At 41.6% G+C, this 13,309-nt stretch overlaps 1 protein-coding gene across 11 annotated transcripts in view; it reads left to right on the forward strand.

Moving 5' to 3' along the window:
* The window catches only part of LYST (lysosomal trafficking regulator), a 200,313-nt gene that overhangs the window by 174,024 nt on the left and 12,980 nt on the right, over positions 1–13,309 (forward strand). For all 11 annotated transcript variants that reach the window (XM_045039833.1, XM_045039839.1, XM_045039831.1 and 8 more), the window contains 4 exon segments: positions 2,448–2,584; positions 5,504–5,602; positions 11,065–11,204; positions 11,909–12,006. In XM_045039833.1, coding sequence (XP_044895768.1) covers positions 2,448–2,584; positions 5,504–5,602; positions 11,065–11,204; positions 11,909–12,006 — 474 coding nt within the window.

The following is a 13,309-nucleotide window of genomic DNA, read 5'->3' on the forward strand; positions in this document are numbered from 1 at the left end:
TGTAATAAGAGGCTGCATATCATTTTATCTCAGTTTAGTGAATTAGTAGGGTAAGGCAAATCTGTTTAATCATACCTACTGTAATATCAGTTTATTTTCACGAGTATGTTACAATTAGTTGTGAGGTGCGTTACAAGTTAATTTGCTGCTAATAATACTTAAAGTACCAAAGTGTGTGAATAATTTCCCTTGAAAAATTAATTAGAGTGGATTGAAGTTTGTCTCCGTTGAGCAGAAGAGAAAGGGCTAGTGTTACCGCTTAGCACGGTGAACTAAAATATGTCAAATATGGTCGTCAGTCTACCTTATTTGTGCCATTTCAACCAGAGCCCTAGTGAGTGTGCCCTTAATAGCTGTGTTCATTCAGATTACGCTTTGTTTCCTTGTGAAACACGTCTGGGATTTGCTGGCATCTAGGTGCGTGCAGGGAATGCCACAGACCTGGCCACAGTCTCAGGAGGCACAGCGCCTTGAGTTTTTGTCCCAGCTCTGCTACTTAGCAGCTGTCTGACCTTGGCAAAATTACCTAAACCTTCTGAATCCTGGCTTTTGAGCCATAAAATGGGAATGACAGAAAGATTTACCTCACAGGTAATTTGCTGTAAGATTAAATGAGATAATGCGGGGAATGATGAGCACAGTACCTGACTCCTTCTAAGTGCTTAGTAAATGTCCATCAGGCTGTAAGCGCCCTGGGCCCAGGGACCGTGTGCACTCACCGCTGCACCCGGCACGCAACAGCCCAGTGCTCCACAGCGGCCTTGCGGGAGTGAGGGCTCAGCTTGCAGATGAGAGTTCGGTCATGTGCTAACAGCTGCGTGGTGTGGCACACCCTTGCATCAAATAACTGTGTGGTTCTGCTAAGCTCTACATGCATAACACAATGTAACAACTAAACTGAGATCCTTTTGATGATCTTAAACCCAGGATAGGCCAATTACTTGTAAACTGTGCCTCAGAAGTGCCTGAGATGCTTTTTTTCAAAACATACTTGCCTGGGTCCCATTTGAGCCAACTGTATCAGCCTCTGGGGCTTGAGTCCAAGCCTGTGCATGCTGAAAAAGCCATTTTCTTACAAACTGCGATTTAAATTTCACTATTCTAATCGGTAAAGGAGAAGTTTATTTTTCTTTAAAAAAAAAAAAAAAGGTGGTGCCTCTTGTAAGTGCTGGAATGAGAAACTGGGAACGGTTATATTACGTATTTCATTCACTGAACACTTGGTTTACTGAGTACCCACTGCATGCCAGGCATTATGGTGGAATTTGAGAGGCCCTGAGACTCCCGAAATGTGGTTCCTTTCCCAGCAGCTTATATTTAGAGCAGCTTATATTGAGTATATTCCAGTTCCTTTATTGCAAAACTGATGTCAACATTTGGTATTAGAGTCGACAAAACAAAGCCAATCTGTGAATTACATTTTCACTGTGCTATTGATTCTTTCAACAAATATTTGTTTGTTTTATTCCTCTATATGTGGGCTCATTATATAGGTGCTGCAATACATAAAGCACATTGTCTCTCCGAAAGGGGCTTGAGCAATCCAAATTTCAGGCCAGTACCGGATATGGCATTTATGCTGCATTACCTATATTCAGCACACCAACAAGAATAGATTTTGAATAGTACTGAAAAGGGATGTCAGAATGTCCAAATCTTTATCCCCCAAAGATATAAAACTATGTTGTAAAAAAGAGAAAACAGAACCCTTTTAAATCAAAGTCTGCTATGCAAAGTCCTTGCACTTGACAGGATGGAATGAACCCTTCCTAGGACAGGTATTGCTTCTAAGGTAGCCATGTTCTCTTTCTAATATTGATAGTTAGTTGTCTATACTGATTCTTCAGCAGGTGGTATCTACAAAGTTATTTAAGTAGTATCTAGTTTATATTTATTTATTTTTTAAGTTTTTTTTTTTTAATGTTTATTTATTTTTGAGAGAGAGGGAGACACAGAATCCAAAGCAGGCTCCAGGCTCTGAGCTGTCAGCACAGAGCATGAGGCGGGGCTCAAACTCACCAACTGTGAAATCATGACCTGAGCCATGACCTTAACCAACTGAGCCACCCAGGCATCCCTAGTTTTTTTTGTTGTTTTTTTTTTTTGTTTTTTTTTTTTAAGTCCAAGTGTCATAGAACATGAATAGTGTAAGCCTGACTATCATTGTCTTTTATAAAAATTCCTTAACAGATATTTTAGTACTAAATCAAATCCCAGCCAAAGCATCACAAGTGAAAAAAAAATAGAGTTCCGGTCTTAGAATCCCTTTAGCATGAAAGGACTAAAACTAATTTAAATCGGTCCATCTTATGAATATAAAGGTGATTTGCACTGGAAAGATACTATGTTCTGCTACGTAGACTTCAGCTTTTAGCCCGCCATTCTGGGGGGCTGCCGGTAACAGTGGAGCGATGGCAACCGGATACTCTTCATTTCTCCTTCTCCAGGTGTGAGAAGCATGAACAGTACCGACATTCAGTGGTCAGCCATCCTGAGCTGGGGATATGCTGATAACATTTTAAGGTTGAAGAGCAAACAAAGTGAGCCTCCAATAAACTTTATACAAAGTTCTCAACAGTATCAGGTAAACTTTTTTGTGAAGTACTTTATAATACTGATTAAACACAATGCTTTAAAAAGGAGTCAGACCGGTAGCAGCTGGTCTTTAATATTCTGCAGTTAACCCAGCCCAGAAGCTGACGATGCTGGACTTTGCCTTGTTTCCAGCACTCCGGTTTCCCAACCATTGCTGTCCTGACTCTGTCCCCAGCTTCTGTCTTCTCCCCAGTACCTCACAGAGACAGTGTTATAATCACCGAGTCAGCGTCAGCTGTTGGAACAAAATCAGCATTGCTTCCTTCTCAGTGTTCGCTGTCTTTTGTCACTGTGTCATTTTCTGTAGCCAGAGTGCCATCTTCTCTGCCTGGTTTTTGCAAAATAGACTGGGCGTTTAGGCATCGCGATGGGGTAGAAGGAGCACTGGGCCCAGCAAAAGCCCTCTGATCCGTGTTAGTGTCCCAGCTTGGCTATTTCCCGTGTGGCCTTCGGCAAGCACCCTCACCTTTCCAAACTTGAGGTTCTTTCCTCCTCTTTGAAACTGGGGTAATGGGACTCCCCACTACTCTCTCATAAAGCTGTTGTAAAAATGTCTCCAATTGTATATATATAGTATATATACTGCATATGTACACACACATACACACACACACAAACAGGCACACAATACTGCCACAACCTTTTCCCATAGAAAATTGTACGTTAAACCCTCTTTCTGTGACTTTCTTTCCGTGGGAAATTCTTTTGCCATTTTCTGACTTCCATTATCTACATAACACCTGGTGCCTATTCATGTGTCCTAACATTTTCTCATTCCCTGGGCACGTGAGAATGGAGTAAGCTGTTTTGTGGGGATTTTTGGCAGTGAAAGAAAGGAGGGCAGTGACTCCTCTGCTTAACCCTCAGAATACCTCAAGAAAAGGTCATGACCTTTTGTTATCTGGTTACCAGTAAAGTAACAAAAGTAAGCAAAAGGACAATGAAAAACAACCGTATTAGAAATTTTAGTAAGCACTTGAGCATCACAAAATTAATTTCTATCACGTAAAGTTTGGCACACAAGCATATCATTAAAGACAAAAGTACTGTTATAAACCCTTTTAGCAAAACAGGATCCGTCCAGATTCTTTTAGAAAAATACTGTGTGATGAGGAACTTCCAGTCAAATGGCTACCTGGATGAGAGCGCCATATTTTATCTTCATCCTTAGAGACATATCGTTCCCTCAGCAGTTCCTTAGCTTGAGAAAATTCGTCCCGGATGTTCCCGTCTGAGGACTCAACGCTCCGATCTCACCTCCACGATCAGCGATCAGCGTCCTCATCATCAGAGATGGGAGTCCTGCCATCCCCTTGCCTTCACCTTCTGACTGATCTCAGAACCGTGAAACATAGTCCCCTGTCAGTTTTCTTCTCTTTTCTATTACCAGTAGAACATGAAAAATTCTGAATTCCCAACTGTGTTCAATGAAAGCTAAAAGCAGACTACAGAAATGGTGTCTCCGGCCTGCCTTTATGTTTTCTTGAAAGATGACAACACTCTTTGGACAATGCAGTGAGAAAACCAAAGGATGACCATTCATTTCACGTCCTACGTTACCCTTCCAGGAGATCCATCATTCTTCCTTTTCTTGCTTGTTTTGTGTTAGCATCGTTGGGAATAATTGACGAAATAACTCCCACAGTGACGAAACAGCAAAGTGTTTCGAGCCAGAGGGAAGATGAAATTGCTAAAACCCTGTGATCGTAACTTAGGTTTATAAAAGAGTTCAGCAGACCCATATGGTAATTGCAAGACAGTGAGTTTTATTCTATATATAAAAAATAAATACATTTTCTCTTTGTTCTTATGGAAGACCTCTAAGAAAGAAGTCTTGAAATATTAACCCTTACAAATAGTTAGAACTATTTAAGAAAGAAATTAAAAAAATAAAATTGCATCCACTGGATGCTGATGTCTGGAAGGTTAAGGAGAGCCAGGGTGAAGAAAGTAGTGGACATTTGAGCACATGTACAGGTCCAGGGGAAGAAGCCAGCAAAAGACAGCTTGAAATTCGGAGAGAGTACAGACAAAGGTTCTGCGGAACACTGGGTGGGGGTGGAGCTGGCCTTAAAAGCGAGGGGCTTTCTTCTCTAAATCAGGAGAAGCCCCGAGACACTTGAGGCGCGAAGGAGGGGAGAGGATGAGATCTGTGGCTGATGACCTCTGTCTTCTCAGCACAGTGCAGTGTCAGGGGCCATGGGCCGTGGGGCAGGTGGGACTACAGAAGGGATGCAGGGGAGCAGAGCCACTGGGGACGGGGTGGGGGGGGGTCAGCTGGTGCCCAGAGCCAGAGGAAGACTCAGTAGGCAGAGAGTTAAGTGGCCTTGAACAGGGCCTCCCTGGTTAGGACTGAAGGGTTTACAGCCCCAAAGGAATAATCCGAGATTTTCTTCTCCACCTCTATCTTTCCTTCTCCTCCTATTTAAGAGTCTTTAGAACTGTGAGAAGCAATACCTCTATCTGAATGTACCCCATTTCCCCACTAGAAGCAGAAAAAGAAAAAAAAAGTAAAAATCAGGTAAATGTGTAAAACCGCACACAGGCACACATCACACACACACTCAGCCTGGATCATTTTATTTAAACTTCTGAGGAACAGACGACTGTGTGTGTGTGTGTGTGTGTGTGTGTGTGTGTGTGTGTGTGTGTGTGCGCGCGCGCGCGCACGTGCAGAAAAATGTAAAATCATAGATGATGATATACTGTAATACTCAGAAATAGCCTTTAGACATCTGGCTTAAAGTTGCAGAATACTCTGTTGTTATATCTTGCCCTTTTTTAATCACTTCAAGTAAAATGTTCATTAAATGTTGTGGTTATATATTTTTTAAATAATTGTCAGAGAAGTAGAAACATTTCTCCTGCCTTTTAAACACGCTGATCCTTGGTTTGTCCCCTTTCAAAGGTGACTAGTTGTGCCTGGGTACCTGACAGCTGCCAGCTGTTTACTGGGAGCAAATGTGGTGTCATCACGGCCTACGCAAACAGGCTCACCAGCAGCACGGTAGGCCTGGGGCTCACGTCGCGGCTAGTTTGGGATTTTCCTGTTCGTGAGGGGAAAAAAATGCTTATGAAGTACAATTCGTTTGTAGAAGATTAACTGGAAATGTGTGCACTCTAATCTTTTGTTCTTTAGTCTTTTCTTCACACAAGCTCTTAAAATATAAAAGGTCACGTATCTGACTCTTCAGGTTTATTAGGATCACGAAAATTTCTGAAAATGATTATAAAGATCTTATTTTTGGTGTCACAGACAGATGGCATTTTGAGTCATGATCTCTTTTGTGATGATACTTCTTCATGACATTGTGATGCTCATTTGCATGTATTCTCGGTGTCGACCTGAACGTCTAGGAGTATACCACAGGATTCTGTAAAATTTGGAAGCCTAGAACCTCTAACATTTAACCTACCTACAGCCTCTGGACTGCAGCAAAATCCAAATAGCCCATTTTGATTTCTAACACTTTCTGAAAGAAATTTATTTTAACCATTTGCTGAATTTCCGGGATTTGAAAATTAAATTATAAAGCAGTCAAGTGAAGAAAAGACATATTATGCAGTACTTATTTTTAATTTACTGTTGTTCTTTCTTGAATCAACTCTCTGTGGTGCTGTTGAGGGTAAATAGCAAGTTTAGGGTAATAACTCAGTAATTATTTTATTCTAGAACTTTCTTGTTTCTTGTGCTTTCTGCCCCACCCCCACCCCATTGCAGTTTTCTTTCTTAGATTATTAAATATGTTTTATTGGGTAAACTGGTCTTGCTAGCATGGGGTGATGTTAGGTTCCTCTTACTTCTCTGTCCAAGTTTATTCCCTTTTAAACTCTTATTAAGGTTCTTTGCCATGATTCTTGGGGTATAAATATGACCATAATAGTGTTTCTGTCTTTTAGCCTAAGGGACCATTAAAATGCTTGAAGCAGGTATAATTTGATCTAACCAGCATTGTAGGAAGCCCACTGTGCACCTGCCAGGAGCAACACTGGGGCGTATGAGCCTGAGGCGGGTGTGCCAAGCCCAGAGGCCGCTGTCGTGGTGCAGGTGGGCCGTGGGGGTGGCTCTTCACAAGAGATGGGCATGTGCAGGTTCTCACAGGAGAGTGAGGTATGTGCCCCGAGAACAGTTCGTACCCAGGCTGGAAGGACACCAGAGAGGGGCCGGATGTCAGAAAACCTGACAAGTTACACTTGAGCTGGATCGGAAAGGATCAGTTTCCTAAGTAGAGAAAAGAGGAAAGAGGGTTTCAGGCACAGGAAACCAGCAACATGGCAAGAAAGGAAAGGTAACTTGGGGGGTGGAAAATACTTGTATGTGTAGTTTAGGGTCTGAAAGTCTGGGAGGAGAGGTCAGAGCCGGGGAGAAGGGGCCTGGGGTAAGTTCTTTTATACCAGAACAGAAAGAATGATGAGGAAGCAAGCAGAGAATCCTGTTCGCTCCCAAAGGCCTACAGTGGATGTTAATTTATATCATCTCTAATATTGACTGCTGACAGCACGTGTGTCTTCAAAGCTCACCCTTCAGTTTCCTTCTCCTCCAAACATATTCGGAGCCCCGCCGCTACAGCAGTTGCGTGCTTGCACACTCAGATGACTTTGCACCATGACTCCTGTTTAGAAACTAGCTTCCTCTTCTCTTTTTACTTTTCCTTTTGTTTTTGCCAACCCTTTGAACAGCCTGTGCTTGGTTCTTCCTTCCATTCTTACTATCCTTTAAGGTCTTTTTTTTTTTTTTAAATGTTTTTAATGTTTATTCTTGAGAGAGAAAGAGAGAGCACGCACGCACACATGCATGAGCAGAGGAGGGGCAGAGAGAGAGGGAGACACAGATTCGGAAGCAGGCTCCAGGCTCTGAGCTGCCAGCACAGAGCCCGATGCGGGGCTCGAACTCATGAACTGGGAGATCGTGACCTGAGTTGAAGTTGGATGCTTAACCGACTGAGCCACCCAGGCGCCCCACTATCCTTTAAAATCTTAATTGTATACTAACACAGCGTGTAGTGCAGATTAAAAAAAGATGAAATTGTCAGTACAGGAGTAATTGTGCACAGCATAGCTTTGAATGTAGCAGATGGGAGGCCTCGCTGTCACAGTGTGAATACAGAAAGACGTGCTTCTTTTGCTTTTGAAGTCACTAGAAGCTTGGGAAATCTTATGTTGCTTACGCTTCCACAGTTATATATTTACCTGTAAGTAGATTTTTCAGCTTTATTTATGAGGGTTTTCTTTTTCTCCCAAGGATACTAGTATTAAGTAATCAAGTCATGAGATTAACAGTTACTATTTAAACCATGTCCAAAAATGCATGTTAGCTATGTGGTGTTAGCACTGTTTGCTTTGAGGGGAGGTAACATGGGTTTTTGTTGATGTTGTTGCTGCTTTTCCTCAGGGACCCCCTCACCATTTTGGCACCCCCGAAAGCTGCATCGTGACCAGGTGCCTGTGTGGTTAGCAGGAGACGCCTTGTGTCTCCAGTTTCTGTTCTCCCAATCCACTGACTGCCGGGGTTCTACAAGTATTTATGTTCTCATGGGAGGTAGCTTTAACACCGACAAAAGACAGGCTCCCCGAGGGCCATGCAGGGTGTGACCAAAATAGCTGTTAGGAAATATTTTCAAGAGGGTCTTATGAAATACATTCCTTACCTAGTGAAGCATATCTAACCATAAGCCTTGTAAGTTTCTGTTGATTCTCCCAAGATAGTCTTCTAAAATGTATTCCACGTAAGGGTGCATGAGTTGACTAGTTAGAAGGAATTATCTATAAGCTGTTTATAGATTAGAGAAGAATGTCTGCTAAAAGTGATAACTGATTTTAAAATAATTGCTCTTGAGTCCGTTTTTTCACTAATTAACTAGTATGGCCACATGATCTTCATGTAAGTGAACACCTGTATTTCTGTTCTCTAAATCAGTGGTGGCAGGAGAATAAATATGAGGTTTATCCGAGATAGTATTATGCCATTCAAGAGAAGTTTTTAAATGAAGTAGGCCATGATTCCTTTTCTGCTCATGGAAATTATTTTCTGACCTGTCAGGGAATCATCTAGTAACACTAACTCTTACAGCCATTTTAAAGTGTAAAATCTGTAAAATTATCAACAACCACTATAGGGGTCCTATGCTGTGTTTACCCCATAAATATTATTCATGATCATGGGGTAAACACACACACACACACACACACACACACACACACACGTGTGTGTGCAATGAAACCATCCAAGAGCTAACACATTATCATAAAACTCCCAAGCCAGAGATGTAAATAAGCAGGGGGGAGCTCTGGCCTTGAGGGCATTGTCAATTCTGGAGTATTGACCCTGTCGTTGGACGCTTTTGTGAGAGGAATCAATAACAATACCCAGGGACTGAGCAAGCTGGGGAGTCCCACAGAGGCCCTTCTCCAAAGGCTGGGCCCTGAAGGGCTGCCCCCTAAGAGTGAGGATGAGTCCCAGGGGACCACCTTTCGTGTGGCATTACAGCCTGGGTCACAATTCCCTGGGGTGTCCAGATCTCAAGACCTGACTTTGGCTAAGGTGTCTGTAGACTGGTAGGTAGGATGGTCCAGGTCGTTCGTTCTCTTCCACAGGTAGAGGAGCTCCTCCAAATGATTTTTTAAAATGTAGTCACAGATACATAAAACCAGGAACACAAATTTACAAGTAAGAACATGAATACGTGAAAAAGTTAAAGTTGGTTATAATAAGAGAAATGCAATTCAAAGCAACCTTGATTGTTATAAAGGTTGGGAAATGTTCAGAGACCTGGAATGAGCAGTGAGTCACAGACTCGTGCTGCAGAGCCCAGGCAGAACAAGAAGGGGCCCGGGCCTTTCCGGACAGGGCATCCCTCGGGCCCAACTAGCCTGAAGCATGGTCTGGAAGGGCTCTGGGTACATCCCTTTGGCCCTGCAGACTCCTGGCCCTGTGGGAAGGGTCCCAGTTAGAGAGAGACGGGGGAGCTCAGACCCAGGACTTTGGCCCTTGTGGAAATCACATCTCGTCTCTGTGACTGTCTGTGGTTGTGTTCGGTTGAAGGTCACGTGTCCCAGCTGAGCAGAAGTCCCTGCCACACAGTTGAAGTGGGTCATTCCAAGAAAGAATGTGGGCCTAGTATTGCCTGGGCACTTGATTCTTTAAGAGTAAAATATGTATTTTATGTGCATAAAACACTGGACTACATAGCACTTACAATAGATGAGCAACAGCTAATATATCAACACAGATATGTTTCAAAAACAATGGTGAACAAAAAGGCAAGATGCAAAAGATACCTAAAGAATAATAACACATACTTAAAGTTTATCAACACGAAAACCAAACACCATGTTGTTTACGGTTATGGTAACATATGGTAGAACATATGGGAAATGTGGGAAACATAAATACAAAATTCAGGACGCTGGTAACTTCTGATGAGAGAGGAAATAAGACAGAACAGTATGCAAACTATGCAATGTTTCATTTTTTTCCCTGTTTAAAAAATAAACTGATCGGATAAAATATTAAGATTAGTTTACTTGAGTGGCCAGTTAAATAGCTTTCTCTTATACTTATCTTTCTACTTTTCTATATCCTTTGAAGTAAAATATTGAAATAATTTATGACGATAAACAGCTTAGTCTAATGAAAGCGAGAGTCAAACCTAGCAGAGACATCTGGCATCTGTGAGCCAACACGGACCTTGGAACATCAGTTTGCAGTCTTTCAAGTAGAAGACCAATCTGTAACTACGGGCAAGTAATGGTATGGGAGCACATCACCGCTGGTGACCCCATGAATTGGTACAATGCCTTTGGAAAGTACACTGTCAAAAACTAAAAATGCTCAAGTCAATTAAGACATTCTAACTGTATAAAATATTATAACACCATTAAAAGTCATTTCGAAGACAATCAAAAATGCAAAATGCTTACAGGAGAATTTAAACTACAAACTTTAAAATTATTTGTACGGCAATAATCGTACCTACAAAAATACATGAGTATTTGGACAAAGACCAGACAAGAAGACAAAAAATGAAAAGCATATTCATGAAATTATGGGCAATTAAAACTTTGATAATGTTTAATTAGTTTTACTCTTTAGGACAAAGTTGAACTGAAATGGATTGAAAAATGATATGCTTGAGGGGCGCCTGGGTGGCTCAGTCGGTTAAGCATCTGGCTCTTGATTTGAGCTCAGGTCATGATCTCACAGTTCAAGGAATCGAGCCCTGTGTCAGGCTCTGCACTGGCAGCATGGAGCCTACTTGGGATTCTCTCTCTGTCTCTCTGTCTCTGTCTCTCTACCCCTTCCCTGTGTGTTTTTTCTCTCTCTCTCAAAATAAATAAACATTAAAAAAAAAGAAAAATGATATGCTTGAATGTTTGAGTCACTTCAGTTTTTTATTTTTGAGATACAGTACTAGGAAAACTTTTGTCATGGTTTTTATCTTATACTTTACTGAATTTCTTAAATTTCAGCCTTCAGAGATAGAAATGGAGTCCCAGATACATCTCTATGGGCACACAGAAGAGATAACCAGCTTATTTGTTTGCAAACCCTACAGTATAATGATAAGTGTGAGCAGAGATGGCACCTGCATCATATGGGATTTAAACAGGTACAGAAGGAGGGCTGTAACTCCAACGCAGCTGTTTTTAATGTTTCAGTTCTTACTGTGTGAAACAGATGCACTATAATAATGTCTTTACCAGAATGCCTGGGTGGCTCAGTCGGTTAAGCCTCCAACTTTGTCTCAGGTCATGATCTCACAGTTTGTGAGCTTGAGCCCTGCATCGGGCTCTGTGCTGACAGCTGGGAGCCTGGAGCCTGCTTCGGATTCTGTCTCCCTCTCTCTCTGCCCCTCCCCCACTTGCTCTCTGTCTCTGTCTCTCAAAAATAAATAAACTTAAAAAAAATTAATAATATCTTTACATTATAATAATTTTTTTAATATATGAAATTTATTGTCAAATTGGTTTCCATACAATACCCAGTGCTCATCCCAAAAGATGCCCTCCTCAATGCCCATCACCCACCCTCCCCTCCCTCCCACCCCCCATCAACCCTCAGTTTGTTCTCAGTTTTTAAGAGTCTCTTATGCTTTGGCTGTCTCCCACTCTAACCTCTTTTACATTATAATAATTTTAAACATGAAATACAACCTTTACTTTATAATCTAATTGAAATCAAACAATCAGTTAAGAACAAAGTTAGGAATGCCTTCTGAGTACAAGGTCCTTATACTGAGGAAAGGAATTATACAAGTAAGAGAATATAATTATATTTAATGATCATATGCAAATTTATATCTTTGTCTTTCAGGTTGTGCTACGTACAAAGCCTGGCAGGACACAAAAGCCCTGTCACAGCCGTCTCTGCCAGTGAAACTACAGGTGACATTGCCACTGTATGTGACTCAGGTGAGTGAGCCCCGAAACCAGAGCCCAGAGGTCGTTGTGCTAACAGCATTCAGCTAGTTCCTTCCATCGTAGGTGAAACTGTTGGATTACATCTCTCAGGTCCCTGCCAGATCCAAATACTTTGGTAATAGCATATTTGTGTATTAAAATACAGTGAGGTCCAAGAGTGAGCTCATCAGTTTAGGCACCAATTTATGCAAAAGTTAGTATTATCATAGTTTAACTCTGTTTCTGGTATATGTAAGATTGCATTTGAGCACATGTGTTAAGCAAATTATTATTACGTAAATTAATCTGAATTTTCTTCGCTTTTGTTTTCCTATCCTTTTTTGGCTTCTGCTTTTTAACTACTAATAACTTCACTACCTTCCTCCTAAGTGCAAAGCATCAGCCAGTGATCAGTTTTGAATATATTTCTTCCAGTTCCTGAGAACAATATTATAGAATAACAAACGGAGGCATAATTTGCCTTAAAATTTGCATGACAAAGTTAGATCTCCTAATCAGAGGTCTTATTTTTAGTTTTGGTTTTTTTCAAGTATACATGTTGTAAAACTTGAGGAAAGAACAGTTGGAAAATTCATAAATTTTCTGTTTGCAGATCTTAACATTGAAAGGATCCTTTGACAAACTGTCTTTTTCTGCCCACTCAGTGTAGAGGATCTTTGACATATCTGTAGTGGGTGATCCTCTATCCTTTGCTTGCATGTTTTATATTGTTTGTTTCTTTCTGTTTTCTTTATTTATTTGGAGAGAAAGGGAGTGTGTGAGAGGAGGAGGGGCAGAGAGAGAGGGAGAGAATCCCAAGCAGGCTCTGCACTGTCAGTGTGGAGCCCAGTGTAGGGCTCGATCCCAGGAACCGTGAGATCATAACCTGAGCCAAAATCAAGAGTCAGACACTTAACCGACTGAGCCACCCAGGCGCCCGTTTGTTTTTTTCCCGAAATCAAATGTATGCTGTCTTTGCAGACACCAAACAGCTCTCTAATCCTGTGCCGTCACCTGGGTGCCCCAACAATGCAATTTAGTTCTGACCCAAAGTACTTGAAGTTCTTTAGCAAATTTGGGAATTCCCAAGACCCACCCCCCCCCCCACCAGGTTCAATAAATATCTAAAACAACTTACAGAACTTAGTACTAACACTATACCTAACTACTGTAGTTTATTATAAAGGATAGAAATGAACAGCCAGATGAAGGATATAGGGTGAGATCCAGAGGGTCTGTCCTTGTGGAGTCAGAGTGCACCCCCCCTTGCTGGCACAGGAATGTGCTCCCCAACGCGGGGAACTCTCCTAACCCT

Source organism: Felis catus, chromosome D2 (assembly GCF_018350175.1).
Source record: "Felis catus isolate Fca126 chromosome D2, F.catus_Fca126_mat1.0, whole genome shotgun sequence".
In the NCBI taxonomy this organism is placed as follows: domain Eukaryota; kingdom Metazoa; phylum Chordata; class Mammalia; order Carnivora; family Felidae; genus Felis; species Felis catus.